The following is a 20,835-nucleotide window of genomic DNA, read 5'->3' as shown; positions in this document are numbered from 1 at the left end:
GGATGAGGACAGTGTGCAGGGAGATGGCAGGATGAGGACAGTGTGCAGGCAGCAGGGAGATGGCAGGATGAGGACAGTGTGCAGGCAGCAGGGAGATGGCAGGATGAGGACAGTGTGCAGGCAGCAGGAAGATGGCAGGATGAGGACAGTGTGCAGGCAGCAGGAAGATGGCAGGATGAGGACAGTGTGCAGGCAGCAGGGAGATGGCAGGATGAGGACAGTGAGCAGGCAGCAGGAAGATGGCAGGATGAGGACAGTGAGCAGGCAGCAGGAAGATGGCAGGATGAGGACAGTGAGCAGGCAGCAGGAAGATGGCAGGATGAGGACAGTGAGCAGGCAGCAGGAAGATGGCAGGATGAGGACAGTGAGCAGGCAGCAGGGAGATGGCAGGATGAGGACAGTGTGCAGGCAGCAGGGAGATGGCAGGATGAGGACAGTGTACAGACAGCAGGGAGATGGCAGGATGAGGACAGTGTGCAGGCAGCAGGGAGATGGCAGGATGAGGACAGTGTGCAGGCAGCAGGGAGATGGCAGGATGAGGACAGTGAGCAGGCAGCAGGGAGATGGCAGGATGAGGACAGTGTGCAGGCAGCAGGAAGATGGCAGGATGAGGACAGTGTGCAGGGAGATGGCAGGATGAGGACAGTGTGCAGGCAGCAGGGAGATGGCAGGATCAGGACAGTGAGCAGGCAGCAGGAAGATGGCAGGATGAGGACAGTGAGCAGGCAGCAGGGAGATGGCAGGATCAGGACAGTGTGCAGGCAGCAGGGAGATGGCAGGATGAGGACCGTGAGCTGGCAGCAGGAAGATGGCAGGATGAGCACAGCGTGCAGAACCAAGAGGTGAGTTAGAAATTAGGCTGCACTTTAAGATCTGCTGTATCATCAAGACAGATATTAGCCTAATAGGCAAATATTTATTTCTGAAGGCTGTTGGAGCTGGGGGGACTGAGAGGGCAGGAATAACACCAGACTGCTGGACCAGACCAGGCTGTTTGTAAATGTATAGGCTTATTACTTTTACTAGTATACTTCTCCTAGGATAATTCCTGGGAGTTATCAAAACCAAATTCTTTTGGATAGGGATAAGGATAATGAGATCTTCTGTATTGATTCTCATTGTGTCGCATGTCCAGACCATGACCGTGTGTTGCATACATGTTAGTAAACACCCCTAGCGCATCTTGCACTCATAACATTGATCCTGGTGGTGACTATTTGTATTGTATGTAGCAGACCATAATGGTCATAGAAGTGTTATGAAGGCAGTGCCCCCCAATTATGGAGGGGTAATTCGCACTCTGCTGCACACTCTGCGTCAGGGGTGGCCAATCTTATCCGCAAAGGGCCGGTGTGTATGCAGGTTTTTGGGATAACCTGTAGGTTAGCTGTTCAAACCCAGGTGTGAGGACTCTTCAGCCAATCAATCCTCTAATTAGTAATCTAATTAGGGAGTTGCAGCGAAAACCCGCATACACGCCGGCCCTTTGCGGATAAGATTAGCCACCCCTGCTCTACGTCATCTGCTAAATTAAACATTTTTCTTATTATTACACCAGCACTCTAGGAAGTAAAAAAAAATTAATAAAAACTTTTTTTCATAAAGTCTCAAACTTTGTCAGTAAGTCCCTTTCCTCATAGCTAGTAAGGTGAAAAAACTTTTTCCACATCTCAAATACACTAAATTCCACTCCAAACACACTGTCTAATTCAGGGGTGGCCAAACTTATCAGCAAAGAGCCAGTGTGTATGCAGGTTTTTGGGATAATCCTTAGGTCAGCTGTTCAAGCCCAGGTGTGAGGACTCTTCAGCCAATCAGTCCTCTAATTAGTAATCCAATTAGGGAGTTTCAGCAAAAAAACCTGCATACACAGCAGGCTTTTTCGGGACAAGATTGGCCACCTCTGGTCTAATGTATGGGTTTTAAAAATATTGCATTTTACAAAGTAAATCAGTGGACCAGTAGAACCATTTCCTTAAAAATGTTTTATTATTAAGTAACAGTGAGGTCTTCCCCCATGTCCAGTGTGATACCCCTCCTTTCTTTGGTTACAATTTGATAACCAAATCAGTCAACGCAGGGAGGTAATACTCGGACCATAGTTACTGTTGTGTGCCTACGTGCACTTACACATACACGCCTATACATTTGTGCTACAATTCATGTTTAAAGTGCCCATAACTGCACAATGTGCTTAAATAGTTCTGGATGATAGCTAGCTGACCACTGACTCACTGCAGACATTGCTGCGTCATTTGTGATGCCAGTATTATCCTTTCCAAACACTCCAATGGGTCCACAGCTCACAGGACACGCAAACAATATCCATCTAAACAACTTTTGGCACACTATCCCGAAAGGTAAAAATTTACCCTGCGCATGAGGCAGTGAACTGTGCAGTTAGAAAACTGTAAGTAAGATAAAAATTAAAATGAACTCCTGTCATGCTAGAGACCTGCGTCTTGTGCCACTGGCTGGTCATGATCAGTTCGATTGATCTGATTGCAGTTCAGTTCCAGTGAATGGGAAATTTTCAAATTCAGTTTAAAGGGTTTAGACTGTAAATCACAAATTGAGATTATAAGCATAATCCAGTATTGAAAACCGGAATCCTTAAATTCACAAAATTGAAGCTGGAGGTTCACTGGAGTTTTAAACAGTAATTCAGATTCACTCATGTAGCCAGCTGGGCATGAACTTGGGGAAAGAACTTGGAAAATTAAAGTTTTCATCCTGGTCAAAATGTAAATTTTGTATTAGAAGAAAATTGTGAAATATTACTATAACTGAAAAGATTTAATCTAAATATTTGCAGTTCAAGATATCCCATTCCTGACTGGACTTTACCATAACCACATTTAGGTGGAACTTTTCAGGCACTGGCTGTAATGACAGCTGTATATAGAGACTGTGATTTTTTGGGAATGCAGCTCACACTAAACAGAACCATGGATCTGTGTTGATTACTAAAAAAAATAAACAAGAAAAATCTCAGTGAAATTCATGCACAAACCTTACTTAAGGTTTTGCATATGTTCTAAATGGCACAACTTATTTGAAAACAATAACAGATTATACATTATACCTATATTAACATGTCGGGAGAAGAAGTTTATTAAATAAAATAACAAAAACCAATTGATATTGACAATGAAGCACAGAGACTTAGTGATGTCACTCTCTGATCAATAAATAAGTCAGAGAGTTATCGCTAGCCTCTGGTGATTAGTACTGGTCTTGCGTATTTATGACAGAAGTTAAATTGCTGGAAAGAAATGCACCAAATGGCTTTCTGGAGCTTATTGGAACTGCAGGTCCCTTATTCATTAGGTCCTCCATCTGGTCATAGTACAGTCCCCATCCTCTTGGTCTCTCAATGTTTGTGCGTGAATATCTGCAGTAAGAGAAGAAGGGTGAAGGAGGGCAGTCATTAAGTCATAGCAGTCATCCTACAGTCTTGCACTCACACGTAAGATGGCTGTGCTGCATATACGTGGTAACAGTTAACTACAGTACATTTAACAGTATGGTCAGTGTTAAGCAGGCTTCAAAATACAGATCTTGTGCTTAAAACTGAAACTTTCATCCATCTGCTCCATCCTAGAAAAGTTTCTTAGGTTGTTTCTTTGAATCCAAGGTCAACAATATCACCCCTCCATCAGTTATCATCTATCCCTACTTAATTTTTCACAGTATATCTTTTCTTTTGATGAGTTCTGGACATACGCCAAAATCATGTCCTCTTGTTTAATGTCTAATCTCATCTTTTTTAGATGTCTATCCTTCAGCTTATCCACACTTACCTACAGGTCATTTACTTCTGATGGGTTCCTTTCAGGCTACATGTGCAATCCTTCTGGTCTCGCTCTTTGGGTGACCTCATCTCTGTGATTATCGCTGGTATAGGTATATGGAGCTGGTGTTGGGGGTGGGGGGGGGGGTCGCTACAGGATTCTCTAACACATTATTCTAATTGATAGGTACTACTCCACATAAATATTTGTATTGTTTTATATCTCAGCAGGGCAGGTTGTAGCAAATGCGGTGAAGGCTTTTTTGATTAAATACAGGTTATAGCTGATGGCAAGCTGCCTTCCATCAGAGAGTAAAAGCATTTGATTTCAATAAGTCTGGATGGTGCTGAATGTGAAAAAGTCAGTGAAGATACTGTAAGCTGGAGGCTTCATGAAGCAGGTTCACATCACTGACTCTGCATCAGGCCCAACACACGGGACTGAGGCGCCGCGCTGAGGTCTGGGGGACTGAAATATGGCTGCACATTTCCCGTTAGCCGCAACGTCGCCAGCTTCGCTGTAGGACGCTTCCATGTGCTCGTCTCTGTGTGCTTCTCGAAGTTATCCATAGTGTACTAACTGTTAGCCTAATAAGCTTTAGCATGAATGGTCAACACTGACAAATAAGTCGGTTAAACTGGTCTTCTTGTCACCCCTTGATATGTAGTTTTAACTTCATAAAATATCTTACAGCTTTTAATAAGATTATTAGAATGTTGCATGTATCCTTGGGGCCTGTTTCAACAATTGACCTCTCTGTACCCCTGTAGAAGAAGCACCATAGCAGTTCATAGAATATTTTTAGGAAGGACTTATACGTTCAAGGTTCCTAACAGGCTAAGGCTCTTGTTGCAAAACAGCAGAGAGAAAAAAATGTAGGGAATGAACAACTGAAAGACTCAGGCACTTTTCCTGGATCTCCCCTTGGATTCAGCAGCCAAACCTGTTTGACTCCTGTAAATGAGTCTTTATGTTTTGGAAATCTGTGTCCGTGACATTGGGGTGTTTTCCAGCTGGTCTTTTTCCAGGTTGTAGAGGAGTTATGCAATTAAAGATCAAGAGCTCCAGGTTGAAAAACAAATTGTCAATGATCTCCAGGGCTGCACCTTGTCAATTTCTCTCCAGGTAAAGAATCACCTTTGATATAACAGTGTGATTAATTTCCACTCATCTGATAGAAGGTAGTCCAGGAGACAGATTTCAAAAGAAACTGGACTATTTGAGGATTTTTGGGAAGTCATTAATGTTGGCGCAGCAGTCTTAAAAAGTATGCCACAAATCCAGACTGATGACTTGCCTAGACTTTCTTATCAAAATCCAAATGGAGTTTAGTAATGTTTCCCAGAACATATCAACTTAAGACTGTCCTCAGTTTATAACAAATCTAGATCAATGCCTAAATCAATGACAAAATTTCTCCATAGGAATACAGATGGATTTTCCTAGGGCAAATTTAGTTAATACCTATAAAAGTACTATCACAGGACCTTAAACTATGAATTACTCATTAAAAAATAATCCAAAATAATTCTATGAAATACAAATGTATTGCGGATTTATTAAAGGGGTCTTTAAACCAGAAAGTAAGGCACCTTTCATTATTATACTTGAATTAATTTAATACATCGGAGAATGGTCAAAATATGCCATCTCAGATCTAAAGTTAATTCGACAGGATATAATTTAAGGACTAGGGCTGGGAAACATTGATTTAAATGTACTAGGTTTTCGATAGTACCTTTAATCTAGAAATAAGTCTTGGAAATTCCATCTCGGATTCTGATTGATCGCTAGCCATGTATTATGGAAGAAAAAGCAGCAGATTGACAATAGAAGTCTATGTTTTAAGCCATGTAGGACCAGAGCTTTAAACACCCTGCCCCAGACGCAAGTAAAACAACTTCCTTGAGTCTTCCTTGAGTTTCTTGACCTGCTCTTCACCGTTGTCCTTTGTATCTGTGACCAAGGCTGTCATGAAGGGACTCTAGTCATTAGCTGGTGAGGTCAGTGTTGGTGACCCATGATAAATAATAGGCTTGGTAGCATAGGATTCTTTTTGGTCTCTGTTCCTTTAGTGAACAATGGTAAGGAGCCATCAACACGTAGCACTTGTGTCACTTTGTTTTAACTCTCCTGTACAAGCCATCCCTATGTCAGTCTGGTTCAGGTTAGTATGTTATAGCAGACGTAAAGTGATTCAGCACCGACAAATCACCACAGTGTGGTGTTTTACCTGCCCTATAATGAAGCTAATTCTCATTCCAGTGACTTGTCATTGGGTGGTGATGGACAGAGCCAAGGTGAGAGAGTAACCATCCGCTCAGTCCTCAGCAAAGTCTTTCCGTTTTCAGGAAGTGTTGTGCTAACACTGACATGCGATCGTCATGTTGGTCCTTAGAAGAAAGCCTCCCTGTTTTTCCGGAGGGTTTGCTCTGATCCTGAGTCAGTGCAATGTGCAGTCCCTCTCAGTCCCCCTTCCCAGGTGGAGGGCCAATGTGTGGCAGTAGCACTGAGTGGCAGCGGGATTGTTTTGGGAAGATGTGGTGTGTTGGAGGGGGCAGGCCATAGCCAAGCCCCGCCTCTCAGCACTCGCCAGCAGTAATCAGCTCCCCGGCGGGCCTCTCAGTCAGCCTATCCCTGCGCGCCTGCTCCGACGGCTCCTCCTCCTCATACAGTGTGCGATGAATGTTGAGGAGAGGGTGGGAGGGGTTTCGGTTGAAGGGTCTCCCCTGATTCTCAGCATCCTCCTGGGATGCCGGGGGGAGGGTCATGGGCAGGCTGCTAGTGGTGCCATTCAGGAAAGAAGAAGTGGAGAGGGTCACCCCTGAGAACGAGGATGGATTTGGTTCAGAGACAGACTCCTTATTATCTGGGGGAAAAGATAAAGAATGAGATAAAAGTATTGCTCTTTAAAATACATATTAAACATATCATGTTTAGGCTTGTCCATTCAGCACAGATCCAAACTAACATAACTGCTTCACATCTGTTCTGATCTGACCTACACCTACTTATCTACTGATTCTAGATGAATATTCACCTTCAAAAGGAGCATTAAAATATATTTTTGTCTATAAAGCAAAATAAAGGGTCTTGGTGAGTCACTAGATTCCAAGGAACCTGCCAGTGATTCATCAACTCCATCAAACGACAAGAAGATCTGTGGCAAGCATTTGCATCATCTGAAGCAGCAATTGGAGCTACCTGTGATTGAGGAGGGCACGTGTACTATGGTGTGCGTGCCCTCGAGGAACACCGTGTCCAGGCTGCTGTCCGGGGGTGTGGGTTCTGCATGAGCCACCTCAGCCTTGGGCTTGCGGATGGTCAGCATGTAGGGCTGGACGTCCAAGGAGAAATTCCCCTTGTGCTTCTTCTCCATGCCGACCCCACTTAGATCTCCAGCTGCCAGACAGTTATATGTTAGACAGCAACACTGGTAATACAGAAACATACACGTCTACCAAACTTCTGTGTAATTCAAAAAATATATATGTCAAAGCTGACACAATTCATGGAGAAGGAGGAGGAGGAATGTGACATTGTGATGAAGCTTTATTTATGCATGAAGGTCCTTTTGTCTGAGATGGACTGGCATCTGATTATAGGCATCCCCTGCCATGTGAACAGTGCTTCCTAGAGTCCAGGCTCACTGCGACTCTGAACTGAATAAGCGGTATAGAACATGGATTGATTGACGTAGATGACCGCCATAGCCTGCTGCCCATACTTTTGGAGGTCAAGGGGTACTGTGTGCTCTTGGTGTCCATCAAGGGAGCGATGAAGGTGTCAGCGACTGTTTTGCGACGCAGTGGTTTGGGCTTGTCGGCCTTGGTGCTGTTCTCCAGTCTAGTCAGGGCCAGAGGTTCCTGCATGTAAAGGATGACAGTGAAATGTTGAGGGAAGACTTGTTCTCACCTAGAAGAAAATCCTCTCAATGAACAACGATCCCTGGGCAAGGGTTTGGGGCTAGTTCAGCCTGTCTATTAAAAATAAATGTTTTCCTGTGTTAACATATTACTATGTCACTGACATCCTGGCTGGAGTGTTCCCAGTGCATTTCCAATCTGAATGACTACTGTTACTATTTGTTTTCCTTCAAAGGTATTTCAACAAAACAGATAAGTATATAATAAGAAAAAAGTGCAGTGCACTTAAAGAAAATTAGGTTTTAAAATACTTCTTTTCCGCTGTATAAATTATACGTGGTATATTTTATGACTAAGCTAATTCACTTCTCCATGTTATTCTTGCGATTATTGCACTCAAAGTTACATTAGCATATTCACAACCCAATAACTGGAAAACAATCAACAGTTCATACCTTGAAAGACTGTGGTAAAGGGTTAGAGGTAGGGATCCACTTAATCTTTTTTCGGGGTCGCTTGATGACGAGCGGTTCCCCACCCAACTCTCCGATACCCAGGACGGACGGGTCAAGGTTGGGGTCTATGGTCTGGACGCCTGAGTCCCGCACTGTGGGTGTGGCATCATGGTTGGATTGTGCCAAGGCAGCGAGGAGCTGCCGCACCACGTTATCATACATTAGGTCGCTTTCATTGGTGATAAAGTCCAGCCGGTTGAGGGACTTGATGTGGTCACGGTTCTCGTCGCAAAACATCGCCAGGATGTTGATGTCACAGAACGGTGACTTCTGCCAGCGGCGGCGTGTCTTGATGCCCACCTTGTGCAGCTTGTCAAAAACGAAGTTGGACTTGCGCACCACAAACAGGTGGAGCAGGTTGACCAGGATAATGAGGTTCATGAAGCAGAGCAGCCCAATATCCACGGCTGCCATGATCCGCTGTAGCTGCACAGATGGCAGTTTGCAGTTTACACTCACTCGCAGGTCGGAGGTGCTGCTTGAGTCCGGAGGCTCCCCCAGGGCGCAGGTGAACTCATTCTGCCGCTGCCGGGCGTAGTAGGTACTCAGGTAGGTGATGGGGATGGAGCTCAGGCAGATGATTGCCAGATGTCGGGCCAGGTAGAGCTTGGCTAAGAAATTGCTCTGGCCACGTCGTTCCAAGTACTTCTCAAAGAGGTTCTGCTCAGGGCTCTTCTCCTTCTCCGCATTCTCGATGATCTCCCGCCGCTCACGCTCTGTTATTCCCGGCCCCTTGGACTGGATCTGCTTCTCGATCTTTGGAGCCCGACCCTCAGCTGCCCGGTGGTAACAGTTGTCGATCTCTTGCAGCAGGAAGTTGAGTTCAGAGGTGAGCCGAGTGGAGCCCAAGAACTCCCAGCCCAGGGCGGGGATGTACATGATGCCCGCGAAGGCCAGCAAGGCATACGGCAGGAACTTGTGCTCAAACAGGGATGGCCGAACGGTCGTCTCCACCCCAGGGATGGCGTCCCGCAGCTCTGTCCAGCAGTAGCCACGTGCATACAGAGCCTGGTCACGTGTGAAGTTGCTTGGAGTATAGCAATATATGGACTCCTCTAAAGATATGGGGTAGAGTATAATGATTATATGATTAATTACCACATGATTACCATGATTAAATTAGCCAATTGCATTATTCATAAGTGTTTACAGTTCACTTGCTTAATTAACAGAATAGGAAAAAATATTATTTAAAAACGAAATACTTGGTTAACATGAGTTGAAATAAAAGATCATGGTCAGGCAGAAAAGTAATGAAAAAATGGAACAGCCCAGAAATGTATTTAAGAACAATATAGGGAAGAAAGGAGGGAAAGATAAATTTTGACAAATTACCATTTTCTCTCGCTAATGGGGAAATTTCTTTACCAAAGTCCTTCCTATGACACATGATCCAGTGTCTCAATGACCTTCAAATACTCTTGTGCCCTTCAAAATAAATCTGATTTAAAGTGCAAATGCAAGCCTTTGCATCTGGATGAGAGTGGGATTTGGTGAGCTGATAAATGGGACCCTTTTAACTGCAGACAAAATGGCTGGTGTTCCTGGTGGGACGCAGGCTGCCTGCGACGTCTGCCTGCGTTTGGGGTAATGCAGCCCCTGGCACCGCAGAAAGTCAAGTGCACAGTCATAGCCGGCTGCCCGGTGCGGTTATGCAGACAGCCTGACTCAGCAGTGAGCCCAAAACCCCCCTCCCTTTTTAAACCTGCAGAGCGTAATCTCCTCACTGATCTCACACACATAGGATCAGCACTGCGTTCTTGCACCAGGGCTGGTTTATAAAGTACCCATGTCACCTTGGCACTGCTCTGTCAATTCATATATCAGGCTATATCACAGACAGCCAGAGGGCTTTTCTGAAAGCACATAAATTATTATCAAACTGTCCTCAAACTAAAAGCGCAAGATGTTAACAGCTATTTTGACACATTCCTGATACTATTCTCTATTTGATGCCCCCAGTTTTTTTCACTTGGTTCTGCTATATAATTTAAGGGGCAACTGTCAGGCTCTGTCTCTAAAATTTCACTTCCATTAAAGGACACGCTTCATTGTTTGATTTCTATCCATTTGAGTTAGTATTAATGTTTGAGCTTCGCAAATGAAAAAGGCTGATGTATCGATTATTACATGGCTATTTTCACGGAACTTTTGACCAATACATTGGAGGACTGGTTTGGCAAGTAGGTGAATTGTATTTATTATTTGAGCAGCCAGTTTGTATGGAATTTCACAAGGCCTGCTACAGCTTCATGTAACGCAAAAGGCTAAATCAGCGCCCCCTGCAGGCAAATGAATATGATCCTCATGATATTGCTTGCCCACTATCAGCATAATGATGTAATCAATGTAAAAATACTAATAAACGTATCTATAGTATTTGACGTTTACTGTAAGGGATGCATGTAATACGTCACTATGCTGAAATGTACTGCTGCTCCTTGGACTTTTTTCTGCTACTCATAATAAATGGTTCATTCTATCAACAAAATCTGAAGTGTATATAAATATTTAACTAAGCCTGTAATGCTGAAAATTATGTTACATTATTACTGCTAAGTGAAGTGGGCAGAATTACAACATGATTACCATTATTGTTAAAAACCTGTTATTTTGACGTTCTGGGGACCATTTTTCAGGTCCCCACAAAGATCTGTGAATGCAGTCAAAAAACTAAAAATGTCAAAAGAGTTTAATTTTGTTTGGTTACTTATGGTTAAGGTTAGGGCTGGGTAGAGGTTAAGGTTGTCATGTTGGGTTAGAGTTGTCCCCATAGAAATGAATGGAGAGTCCCCACAAAGATATAGATAAATAATCTGTGAATATGCGTGCCTGTGTGTGTGTGTGTGTGTGTGCATGTGTGTGTGTGTGTGTGTGTGTGCATGTTCTCCTTGTATTTGCATGGGTGTTTTTCCAACACTCCAGTAATACAGAGTTAGGAGGACTGGTATCTCAGTCTGTGATTTGGTGTGTGACTGGATGTCACTGTCTAATACACTGTGCTTCCTGGAACAGGCCTTGGATTCACTGCAGCCCTGTACTGCATAAGCAATCATGAAACATGTAACATCTGCAGTGAAAGTCAGTGATGAGCATCATATCAGCACACGGCTCTCTGTATACAAACCCAGCATAACAGCTCAAAGCAGTCTCACTGACCTGCAAAGTTGCGTGTGAAGACTAGGGTGACTAGGAGGATGGGGATGATGACGGTGCCGATGGTAACCACACGGTCGAAGGGCAGCTCCAGTTTCAGCTGGACCATAAGGCCAGCCAAGGCCCCGCCCTTCTCATCCTGAGTGGACCCGGGCAAAATGAGCTCCTTTAGTTTCTCTCCAGCGAGCAAAGCCGTGGCCATGTCTAAGTTCTGCTCAAAGATGTTCTGCATCCGGGTCTGGGGAATCCGCCTCCTCTCCTTCTGTCTGTGCGCCACTGGCCAGCTGCTGCCGTTGGATGAACTGTGATTGGCTGCTTTGCGTGTCTGTCACGCCGGGTGCTGATCACATTCAGTGCTTTTCTAGAAGATCTGTTGTGTTTGAGTGTGCGTGTATCTTACGGCGAGCAGTGATGTCAGTCTACAGGGGTGTGTTTGGAGCTCCTGGTCCAAAGTGCCATTCCTGTCAAGATAAAAAAAAATCATCTGTGTTGAAGAACAATCCATAATGTGTTGGTTTTCTGTGACCAATTATCTTGTTACAGTCTCAGTGACCTGAAACCAGTCATGGAAGACAGAAGGTGTAAGGCTGGGTACAGTCTAAGTCGCAGGCCACTGAAGCACTGACAGAGCTACACTGTGAAGATAATTCATAGGCACATAACTCAAAGAAGACCCACACTGAAGGAGGATAAACATGCAAACTGCATACATACAGTTGACACTGTAGTCAAACATGGGAGTCTGAAGCCAATACTACATAAGTTACATAAAGTTACATAAATCTATGAACCTCAATGTTCATGCAGAGTTACAGAAATAAAAAAAACTGGCACAGTTGTGTTGTTCAGAGTCCATTCTTTAGTTAACAGGATCAGATTAAAGAAATCATGCTTATGGCTTCCTAAAAAACCTGAAAGTAGACAGTCAGGTGATCAAACTTTGGCCAGTTGACACTGTCGCTACATTAGTTATGTATAACTGTATAACTATAGCAACAGAAATCACTGGCTAATATTTAGCAAGTGGAGAAAAAACAACACATTTTAGTGCCATTTGTTCCTTTCCTCTGAAGCAAATTCAACATCAAAGTGAATTCTGTACTGATAAAAGTACTGCCAGTTTGGAAGAATCAGTGTATATTGCATTAACAGTTGCTTCAGACTTCAGGTGGTTTTACTAGCATAAGAACTGGCTAGATAACCAACCCTTGGAAGACGTACTGTGGGATCCCAAGTGAATCAATCATTCGTAATCTTTTCTCTCTGTGAGCCTTTAGTGTAGTCTAGGAAGTGATTGAATGATAGCATCTTAGCTACTGCAGCAAATCAACAATACTTTCGGGAAAGCACTTCTGTACAAGTGTCACTCCCAGACCAGGGCAGCAATTAGAGCAGAGAGAAGAATGGGAAAGAAGCAAGACTGGAGGTGGCCCCACTGCGCCTCTCTGTGCTGAGGTCATAGCTGACTGGCTGTGTCTAAAGGCAGATAGGCAGGTCACGGAGTTTCCAGATCAGGCAGTGCTGGGGTGCCTCAGCCATATCTCGCAGCAATGCTTCTTGCCTACAGTGTTCACAGAAGTAGGTGTGACCCTGTTCTGCCAGCCTTTTGAGCTGTACTTCAGCAAACAAAGAACACAGTACTTAAAGGATCTTTAGAGAATCAAGTCTCAGAATGGTCTTGGGAGTTTGCAAATCCCCAATGTGTCACCACCTTAATTCTTTCAGCTAAGGCTTATACCTGCCGTTTTGCTACTTCGTGGCATGTCTAACGCCTCTTTCGGTTCCTCCCGTCTGGCTCCTGCCCTTCAGCTGCCCAATCTGCTGTTGGATCCAGCTGTATTCATCCACCCCTCAATGGATCACATCTATGTCCTTTTTCCCATTCTACCAACTCCTGCAATTACAGGCGGAACCCTAAGCTCGGAGAGGCTGGCGGTGCAAGCGGACTCTCTGAAAGAGAGGAGCAACCTGTGACCGACAGGCTGCAGCTGTGGAGACACGTGTTGAAAGGCTTATCTAAAAACTGCAAAGCAGCTACCCGCTACTGTCCGCATGTACTGCTAATAGGGAGCTGCAGGGAAGTTTGGAACCTTCCCTCTGGATCTGTCACCTTACACGACTTTCCCATCTGCTGCCTCTCCCGCAGGTCACAAAGTGGCGGAGCATATCCTGCCCATCCTTCCCTTTATTTAACAAGAAATCAGCAAATGGCTCCACTGGGTTTTAAAATTGACACGAAGAGGACCTAAGTACCAGTATCACCTTGCAGGATATCCCCACACCGCATCTCACCACCATGATGATGTCATTATCTGGAATCAACTCATTAGAGGAAATGCAAAAATTGACACGTATGCATGCTCCCTGATACGTAACCAACCAAAACACTGTATATTCAGGGTAGTCACTGCTGTAGAAACTGATAATATGATGATCTTATAATCTGTATTAACATGCACCTTCTCAGCTAGAGTTTTGTCAATGTTCTTTCCTCTACTCCATAAATGCTAGTGTAATGATTAGTAGCTAATTAGTGTAGATCAGGACACCTAGAACGAGGAGGGGACACCATTCCACAGAAGCATACATCATTTTTTGTTTCTGCAGTACGGTAGATTATTTCATGTTCCATAGGCTTGCAAACCTGAAAAGGTCAACACTTTTCCTGCAGAATATGTATCTGCAGTCACCCCATAGTGGCTCACAGCTCTGAAATGACTCACAGACAAACAGAGTTTAATGCTGAACATACAGTACAACGAGCATCTCTTTAGTTACATCTCCTTGGTCACATCACTGTTTAGCAACAAATAGCCTAAACACCACTAGACGACCGTCTTGTTAACATTGCAACCCACCTTCTTAAAGCTTATTTTGGGACAATTTACACATCTCTTAGTGATATGGTTCTCAAATACGACTCGACTTAAATATGATTTAACTGATCTAAAAATTATTTCCTGTTTTCTTGTATCCCAAACTTTTCCTTTGAATATAGAGGTAATGTCTGGACTTAATATTTTAGTTCCTGATCCATTTATCAATTATTATGAAATTCCTCTGTAAAAGAACCTGCCTCAATCTAAAAATTATTTTTTCAGTACTACTATCAACCGTATCACCTTAAAACTCAAATATTAAATTAACAGTTATAAAAACCCTTCTGGTATTAGAGATGCTCACTGCTGGACCAAAACACTTCATGCGTGTCCCAGGAAAAAATTATGTAATTCACAGACTAAACTGGAAAGTCCTTCACCGAAAGGAAATATACTGAGCATCCAATAACATAATAATTGCTGTATTTGCTATGTTTCATGTAATCATTTTGGTCTGTAAGAATTTGGAGTTGACATTGAGGAAACTAGTGTTCAAACATGAAAACAGTATTAATTGCTCCTTACTTACAGCTGTAATCACTATAATATTTATGTGGTCTAGTAATTGGGAACAAACTTCACTTCAGTTAGCAAAACCATCATATGCTTACATATGCTGGCTGGTTTTTGGGGGTTTGGGGATTTTGGCGGTTATGAGATCTGGTGGACAGGGGGACTAACTCGCACCAGGACCCTCAGCTATCAAACGTGAAACAGAAACATACTTACTAACACGCTTACACTTTACACATGCGTCACTTTACGTAACCGGCTTCCACATAAGGTAGATTACATGTATGAATACCTAATCAAGCATTTAAAAAAACAGATGTAACGTCATGCATACTTCATTATGGTTAGAAAATAGGTAATATTAAACAATCTACGTACACATTATGCGTATATAATTCACTGTAATAATGAACATTATGTACTGTATATACAATATATACCATTACACGATACACTGAATATTTAGTTCAATGCGATTAACGGGACGATTATCATGGTGCATGTGCGACAAAACGTCTTGCACACTGAGTTGCTTCTCCAAATCAAAACCGGATGCCAGCATGAGGATATGTATGTAAAGACATTCAAATATAAGGACACTGAAAGAGGAAAGGGTCCCGGCAGCCTTCCACGTCTAAGGTGCTCTACAGCTCTGTCAAAACTTCTATCCTTCAACCTGTACCAGGCAGGGAATCCATAACTTGCTCCTTAAGCAATCAAATACCAAATCCGTCCTTTTTTAGGCACACACGGTGAAATCGATCCGCGTAAGTCGTCGAAAAAAGCAAGACATTAAATTTCATGAACTCACCCGCGGTCCTCGGCGCTGGAAGAGTTAAGCTGCAGTGCGGGCGAGCAGCTACAGCGTGTATCCGGCACAGGTCTCTACCCCACCTCTTGCCTTTTCTCTGCTTCTCCTCTGAAAATCAAGCATGAGAGGATGTGCAAGGATCCTTGCCTCCTTCTAAGCTTCTCGCTGTGAAACCCGTTCAGTAAATCCAAAACATCACAGCTCACGTGCATTATAATGTTCATATAGTCATAAAACGTATAGTCAAAAAATTCTTGTATGGTGCAATCGCTTGACTTAATGCTTGAAATAGATCATTTAACATCCTCGTTTATGCAAATTGTTTTATATTGACACCTTTATATATTCTTTCATAGTATACTGGGTTTCAGAACGGGGAATGGAAGAGCAACCTTTAGAGGAACGCAAGAATAGGAGCTGTCCAGCATTTCAGCAGGTGAGGACTAGACGCACAGATGGGCATCGGCTCTTTGTTACCGGTTCATCAAGCTGCGGCATGATTTTACAACCAAATCATATGAAAACACGGGACCGAGGGAGTCGACTCCATGCAGGCGTTTTTGAGACATCCATTGGGAACAAAGCAAGAAAGCATTTGCAAAACGTCTTCCATTTTCCTCTTTCGTTCCCTGTCATCCTTAAAGATCTCTGACATCCTGTTGCTGTCCGGATCCCCGACGTATCTCATGCGCGCATCCCGGAATGATGTGTCTAAACCTCTGCGTTGCACGTCCGATTGTATTTTGGCTGTACTGTATACTTATTTTTTGCTTGCGGTACATTTGCTTCTAGTGCGTGAATGCTCCAGCACATTGTCATTTTTTGTGATTCTGTTTAGGATATCTAGAGATGAATACTATAATGTATAAGGAATAAAACTAAATTGCAAAAACACTATTTCCTGTTCTAAAAATCTATTAATATTTGGCTACAACCTAGCTTATTTAAATCGGAAACTGGTACCAAGTGAGTTAATAATACTGCTGAAAATGCATTCCCTATAATTTATTTGTTCCTACGTGGAAAAAATGATTGCACTGTGCACCATTTTGTACGATTCTAATTTTAAAAGGCTTTTCACATTTACCCAACATAGAGAAAATTGTTACTACCTGAAGCAGAAGAGGTGTTACTATATATTATTAAAAGGTTTTTATTATCATTATGAGGGACCGATTTTTTAAACTACAATTATAAATCACTACCCGAAATGGCCTCTTGGCCTCGCCCCCCCGAGATGGCTATGAAAACCCGGCTGTGAGCAGACAGTCCCCACGTACCGGTTCGCACCGGTCTGGGATCCGCTACGAACAACCGCTGCCAAAATGGGGTATGCGTTACTGTGATGGCGCAGTTTGGGGGGTATGAAACATGCGGTCACCCCACAACTAAATGTCAAGAACAATTACGACCTTCATATTTTACATCTAAGTATACATGCCAAACTTTTTCTTGACGTCATGCTTGGTTTTGAAGTTTCATCCCTTATAGTACGAGCTCAGGCCAGGGATTAATATTTATTACAATACAGAAACACAGGGGTTCGTTCTAGGAAAAAATACCGCAAAACGATTTTCGGTCAGTTTGTTTGTAAATATGTTCGGGGCGGGGGGTTAGTGGAAGCCAGTCCTATACAGTATAGGTTGCAGATCTTTATCAAAGATGACCTGCCTTGTTTGAAGTTTCTCAAGTATGTGTGCCTGTATGTATGTATGCATGCATGTATGAATTTGTGTATATATGTATCTGTGTATATACGCACACACATTCGCCCATCGTAGTCCATCGTGGTTGCAGATCCTCTTATATTGAAAACGCTGATTTTCATTGCCGTTGAACAGTCGTTGAATCTTGATTCTTGCATATGGATATATACCACTGCCACCGTGTATTGGATATTTACAGATGGAATTGTTAAGATTTGATTATTTTGAAGAATTTATTTTTTGTTATTATCGATTTAATATATACTGCTCCCTACTGTTTCCTGAAGTTTTTTTGTTATTGGTTGTGCTAAAATGTAAAAAACGTTCTAAAAATATTTCTTTTTAAAAATTAAAAAGTTTATTTTTATGCTTATCTGTATGGCTTTTAGTTTGCTCTGGTTAAACAAATAACTATTATCAAACTAAAATGTTAAGTCAAACTAATTAATTAATTTATGTTGCATTAGAGTTATATATGTAGGAGCAACTCAAAATATCAGGTAGAGAACTTAGGGTTTACTTGGCAGGGTAAAGGTTTTTGACTAAAGTAAATCGAGTGAACAACATACATTACAAATTGTTTTTTGTTCAGTTTACTTAATATTGACTTGAGTTAAATTTACTTAAAGAAATGAATGCAAAACGTAGAAGCAAAACGTGCCTGAAATGCAAAAGGTAAATGCAAAAGGTGTCTTAAATTTTTGTTTTGGGCAGATACAGAGCACCTGCCCCTGATTTTCTGAAAATGATATACAGGGTATTCTGGAGTTTCGGTATTCCAGTTAAATGATGGATACATTCTTACCGAGGTTTGGCAACGTGAAACTACTATTAAGGGATAAGCATAGAGTCGTATATCATCATGCATGGTCGATGTGCAGCATGGAAGTGCCGAGCACAGAGGTGAGGGCAAAACTGGTGACAGGCTTGGAGAACAGGCAGCAGTTTACAGCGAGTCACTGTTCAGTTCTTCTCAGGGAGACTGCAGTCATACTGCAATTCTAGCATCTCATAAGTTCAACTTCACAGATAAAGTGTATTTCCTCTGCTTAGTCTTGTCCTGTTTTGTCTGTCTGCATCAACCTGCAGGGTCTTATAATGTCACGTCTTGTCTATCATGTCTTATTTGTCTATTTGGGTAATGTTAGGTCATAATGGTGGGTCGGCAGGGGAGGCCTGGATTGGAGTGGCTTCATTTAATATATCATCTTGATCTTCAATAAATTAAAAGTAACATTTAAAAGAAGAGAAGGGCGAAGTGCAATGTAAAGTGCAATGTAAAGTTGGAGATGGCTATAATATACATGCTCTGCACATTCAAAGTCTACCCCATTGTCCAGATGAAGGAAGCCACCATATTATTACCCAGAGGCCCTTCCCGCAACAATACTCCAGGATGAAAGGGAGTGTTGGGTTTGAGCCTGGAAGTATGGAGGCTTCAGTGGACGTCGTCTGGAGCCAGTAGAAGGTGGTGACATAGTGCTCAATGCAGTTGAATATGGTGAGGTGGAGGAGTGCCTGAGTGGTACCTGCAAAGTCCTTCACAGGCCATGAGTAATAGAAGGCAAAGATCCAGAAAGCTGTGGAGAACAGCAACGCTGCCCAGGTTGGGCAGGTCCTTGCTGTTATAACCTCCTGGGGTCATCAGCCACACCCTCATTGCTCATTACATGATCCAGGACCTCTGTCTGTCACTGGAGAACTTCTGGGGGGTTGACGCACAAGCCAGCTTCATAAATGGCAATCAAGACAGTGTGCAAGTTATTAAACACTCCGTTGAAATCAGCAGTCTGGGCAAACAGATCGTCCAGGTAGATGACACACTGGTTCCGTGGGACGTAACTCAGCATTCCCTCCATCAACCACGCGAAGTTGACTGGGGCGTTACAAAACCCGAAAGGTATGGCCTGGAAGCACCATAGACTAATGGTGAATGTAGTCTTGAGTTGAGTATCTGGGGCCAGTTTGACCTGCTAATACCCACTTTGGAGGTCTAAGAAGCTTAACCACATCGATCTGATTCAGCATATCATCCAACCAGGGCAGGACACAGAAGTCCTTCTGTGTCATGAGGATCAGATGCCAGAAGTTTCCCACAAAAACACCATGACTCATCCTTTTCCTTTAGCAGGACTGCAGGCGCAGCCCATAAACTGTTCGATGACTCAATGACACCCACGGCCATCATTTCCTGGATCTTCTGAAGGTGCAGACAGATGGGCTTGGCATCTCCAGTGTCGATCCAATGTTGGACAAGGGCAGTTAGTCTGCACACATCACCTCAAGCTAGGGCTGCATGAAATCACATCGTGATGGACTCGAGATTATATCATGCATGCGCAATAATCACCGGGACTTTAGGTGACGGGCGAAACAATTCTCCAATGCCAGCTTTTCTGTACTATACGGACATTTACTTATGCCCACAATTAATGATATACCAAAACAGTACTATGTGACATGCTCTGCTAATTGAATTTAACAAACTTAAGGATATGCCAGATACAGGTTTAATAAACATAAGGATACGCAAATATAGATTACTAACTTATGGGCATCACAATACACAATATCTCATTAATTTTTTAGCCATACTACTAATCTACTTACCAAATTGTGTGTGTAAGTAAATATCCACATAGTACTGAAAAGCTGGCATCTAGACCAGAGGTCACCAACATGGATCCCACAAGCACCAAGAGTCGCCTGCGGACTTGTTCTAAAAATAGCACAACTCAGCAGTGAGCAGTGTCTAAAATGTCATTTTATCCTGTTGCTATTCTTCATTAATCACATTTGCATTCATATAGATTTGAAAATGACAATGTCTAAAAAAAAAAAAGCATTTAAAACATGTTTATTATACATGAAGTTTAGATAAGTTAAGGAGGGTGTTTCAAAATGTTGGCCAGCCACAACTCCGCTTTGTGATCTGCCCTGTCAGCGTGACGCTGAGTCCCTCATGGTATTTTCTGATGGCTGCCAGTGATAACGCTGCTCCATTGCAGTGTGTTCCCACTGCACCACTTGGCACAGAGCTGTGGCTCCCTCTGCTGCCCAGCAATAGTAGTGCAGCGCCTTAACTCCATCGGGTGGGGAAGGCATCCATTCGTGACCCCCCCCCCCCCCCCCCCCCCCCTTCTGCTCTGCTGCTGCCTCCTCCCTGCACCTCGCGGCTGTCAGCTGCTGAAGTTGATGCCCTGATATCCCAATTCTGACACTAATGTAACAGGATTTGTGTTTTGAGTCATGCTTTTAATAATAAAGATGAGATAGCTCTTTATAAAAGTTAATGGAAGTTCTGCATTTACTAACTGTTCTTCCAGAAACATTCAGCAGTGGCACAAACAAAGGAAGTCCACAATTTATACGACATTCACTCTCTGGGTAGACGTTATGGAATACACATGCGCTCCATGGAAGACGCTACATGGGTATTACACGGGTACAAGGGTGGTACACTTTCTAATTACAACATAAATGCATGGCTACTCACATTAAATAATATGATTAACACATATTAGCGGCGAGGCGCAAGGCATACCATTAACTTCAATGATCACCCTTTTGGAAACTGCCCCCACAGTATCACAAT

General features: G+C 43.1%; 1 protein-coding gene and 1 long non-coding RNA gene across 2 annotated transcripts; one reads left to right on the top strand and one right to left on the bottom strand.

Moving 5' to 3' along the window:
* Positions 1-1,970: 1,970 nt before the first annotated feature.
* On the bottom strand, positions 1,971-15,897 carry panx2 (pannexin 2). The gene is made up of 7 exons (XM_023815232.2): positions 15,535-15,897; positions 11,335-11,792; positions 8,116-9,230; positions 7,522-7,660; positions 6,999-7,196; positions 3,804-6,663; positions 1,971-3,394 (listed from the first exon to the last, which is right to left on the bottom strand). The coding sequence occupies exons 2-6, from the start codon at positions 11,561-11,563 to the stop codon at positions 6,377-6,379; spliced, it is 1,968 nt and encodes a 655-aa protein (XP_023671000.1). The 5' UTR covers positions 11,564-11,792; positions 15,535-15,897; the 3' UTR covers positions 1,971-3,394; positions 3,804-6,376.
* LOC140588275 (uncharacterized) lies at positions 15,498-16,431 on the top strand. The gene is made up of 2 exons (XR_011989627.1): positions 15,498-15,604; positions 15,891-16,431. It is a non-coding gene; the product is annotated as an uncharacterized lncRNA (long non-coding RNA).
* Positions 16,432-20,835: the final 4,404 nt, after the last annotated feature.

This window comes from Paramormyrops kingsleyae, chromosome 3 (assembly GCF_048594095.1).
Source record: "Paramormyrops kingsleyae isolate MSU_618 chromosome 3, PKINGS_0.4, whole genome shotgun sequence".
In the NCBI taxonomy this organism is placed as follows: domain Eukaryota; kingdom Metazoa; phylum Chordata; class Actinopteri; order Osteoglossiformes; family Mormyridae; genus Paramormyrops; species Paramormyrops kingsleyae.
Note: the sequence above shows the minus strand (reverse complement) of the source record. Positions and strands in the feature narration are given on the sequence as shown.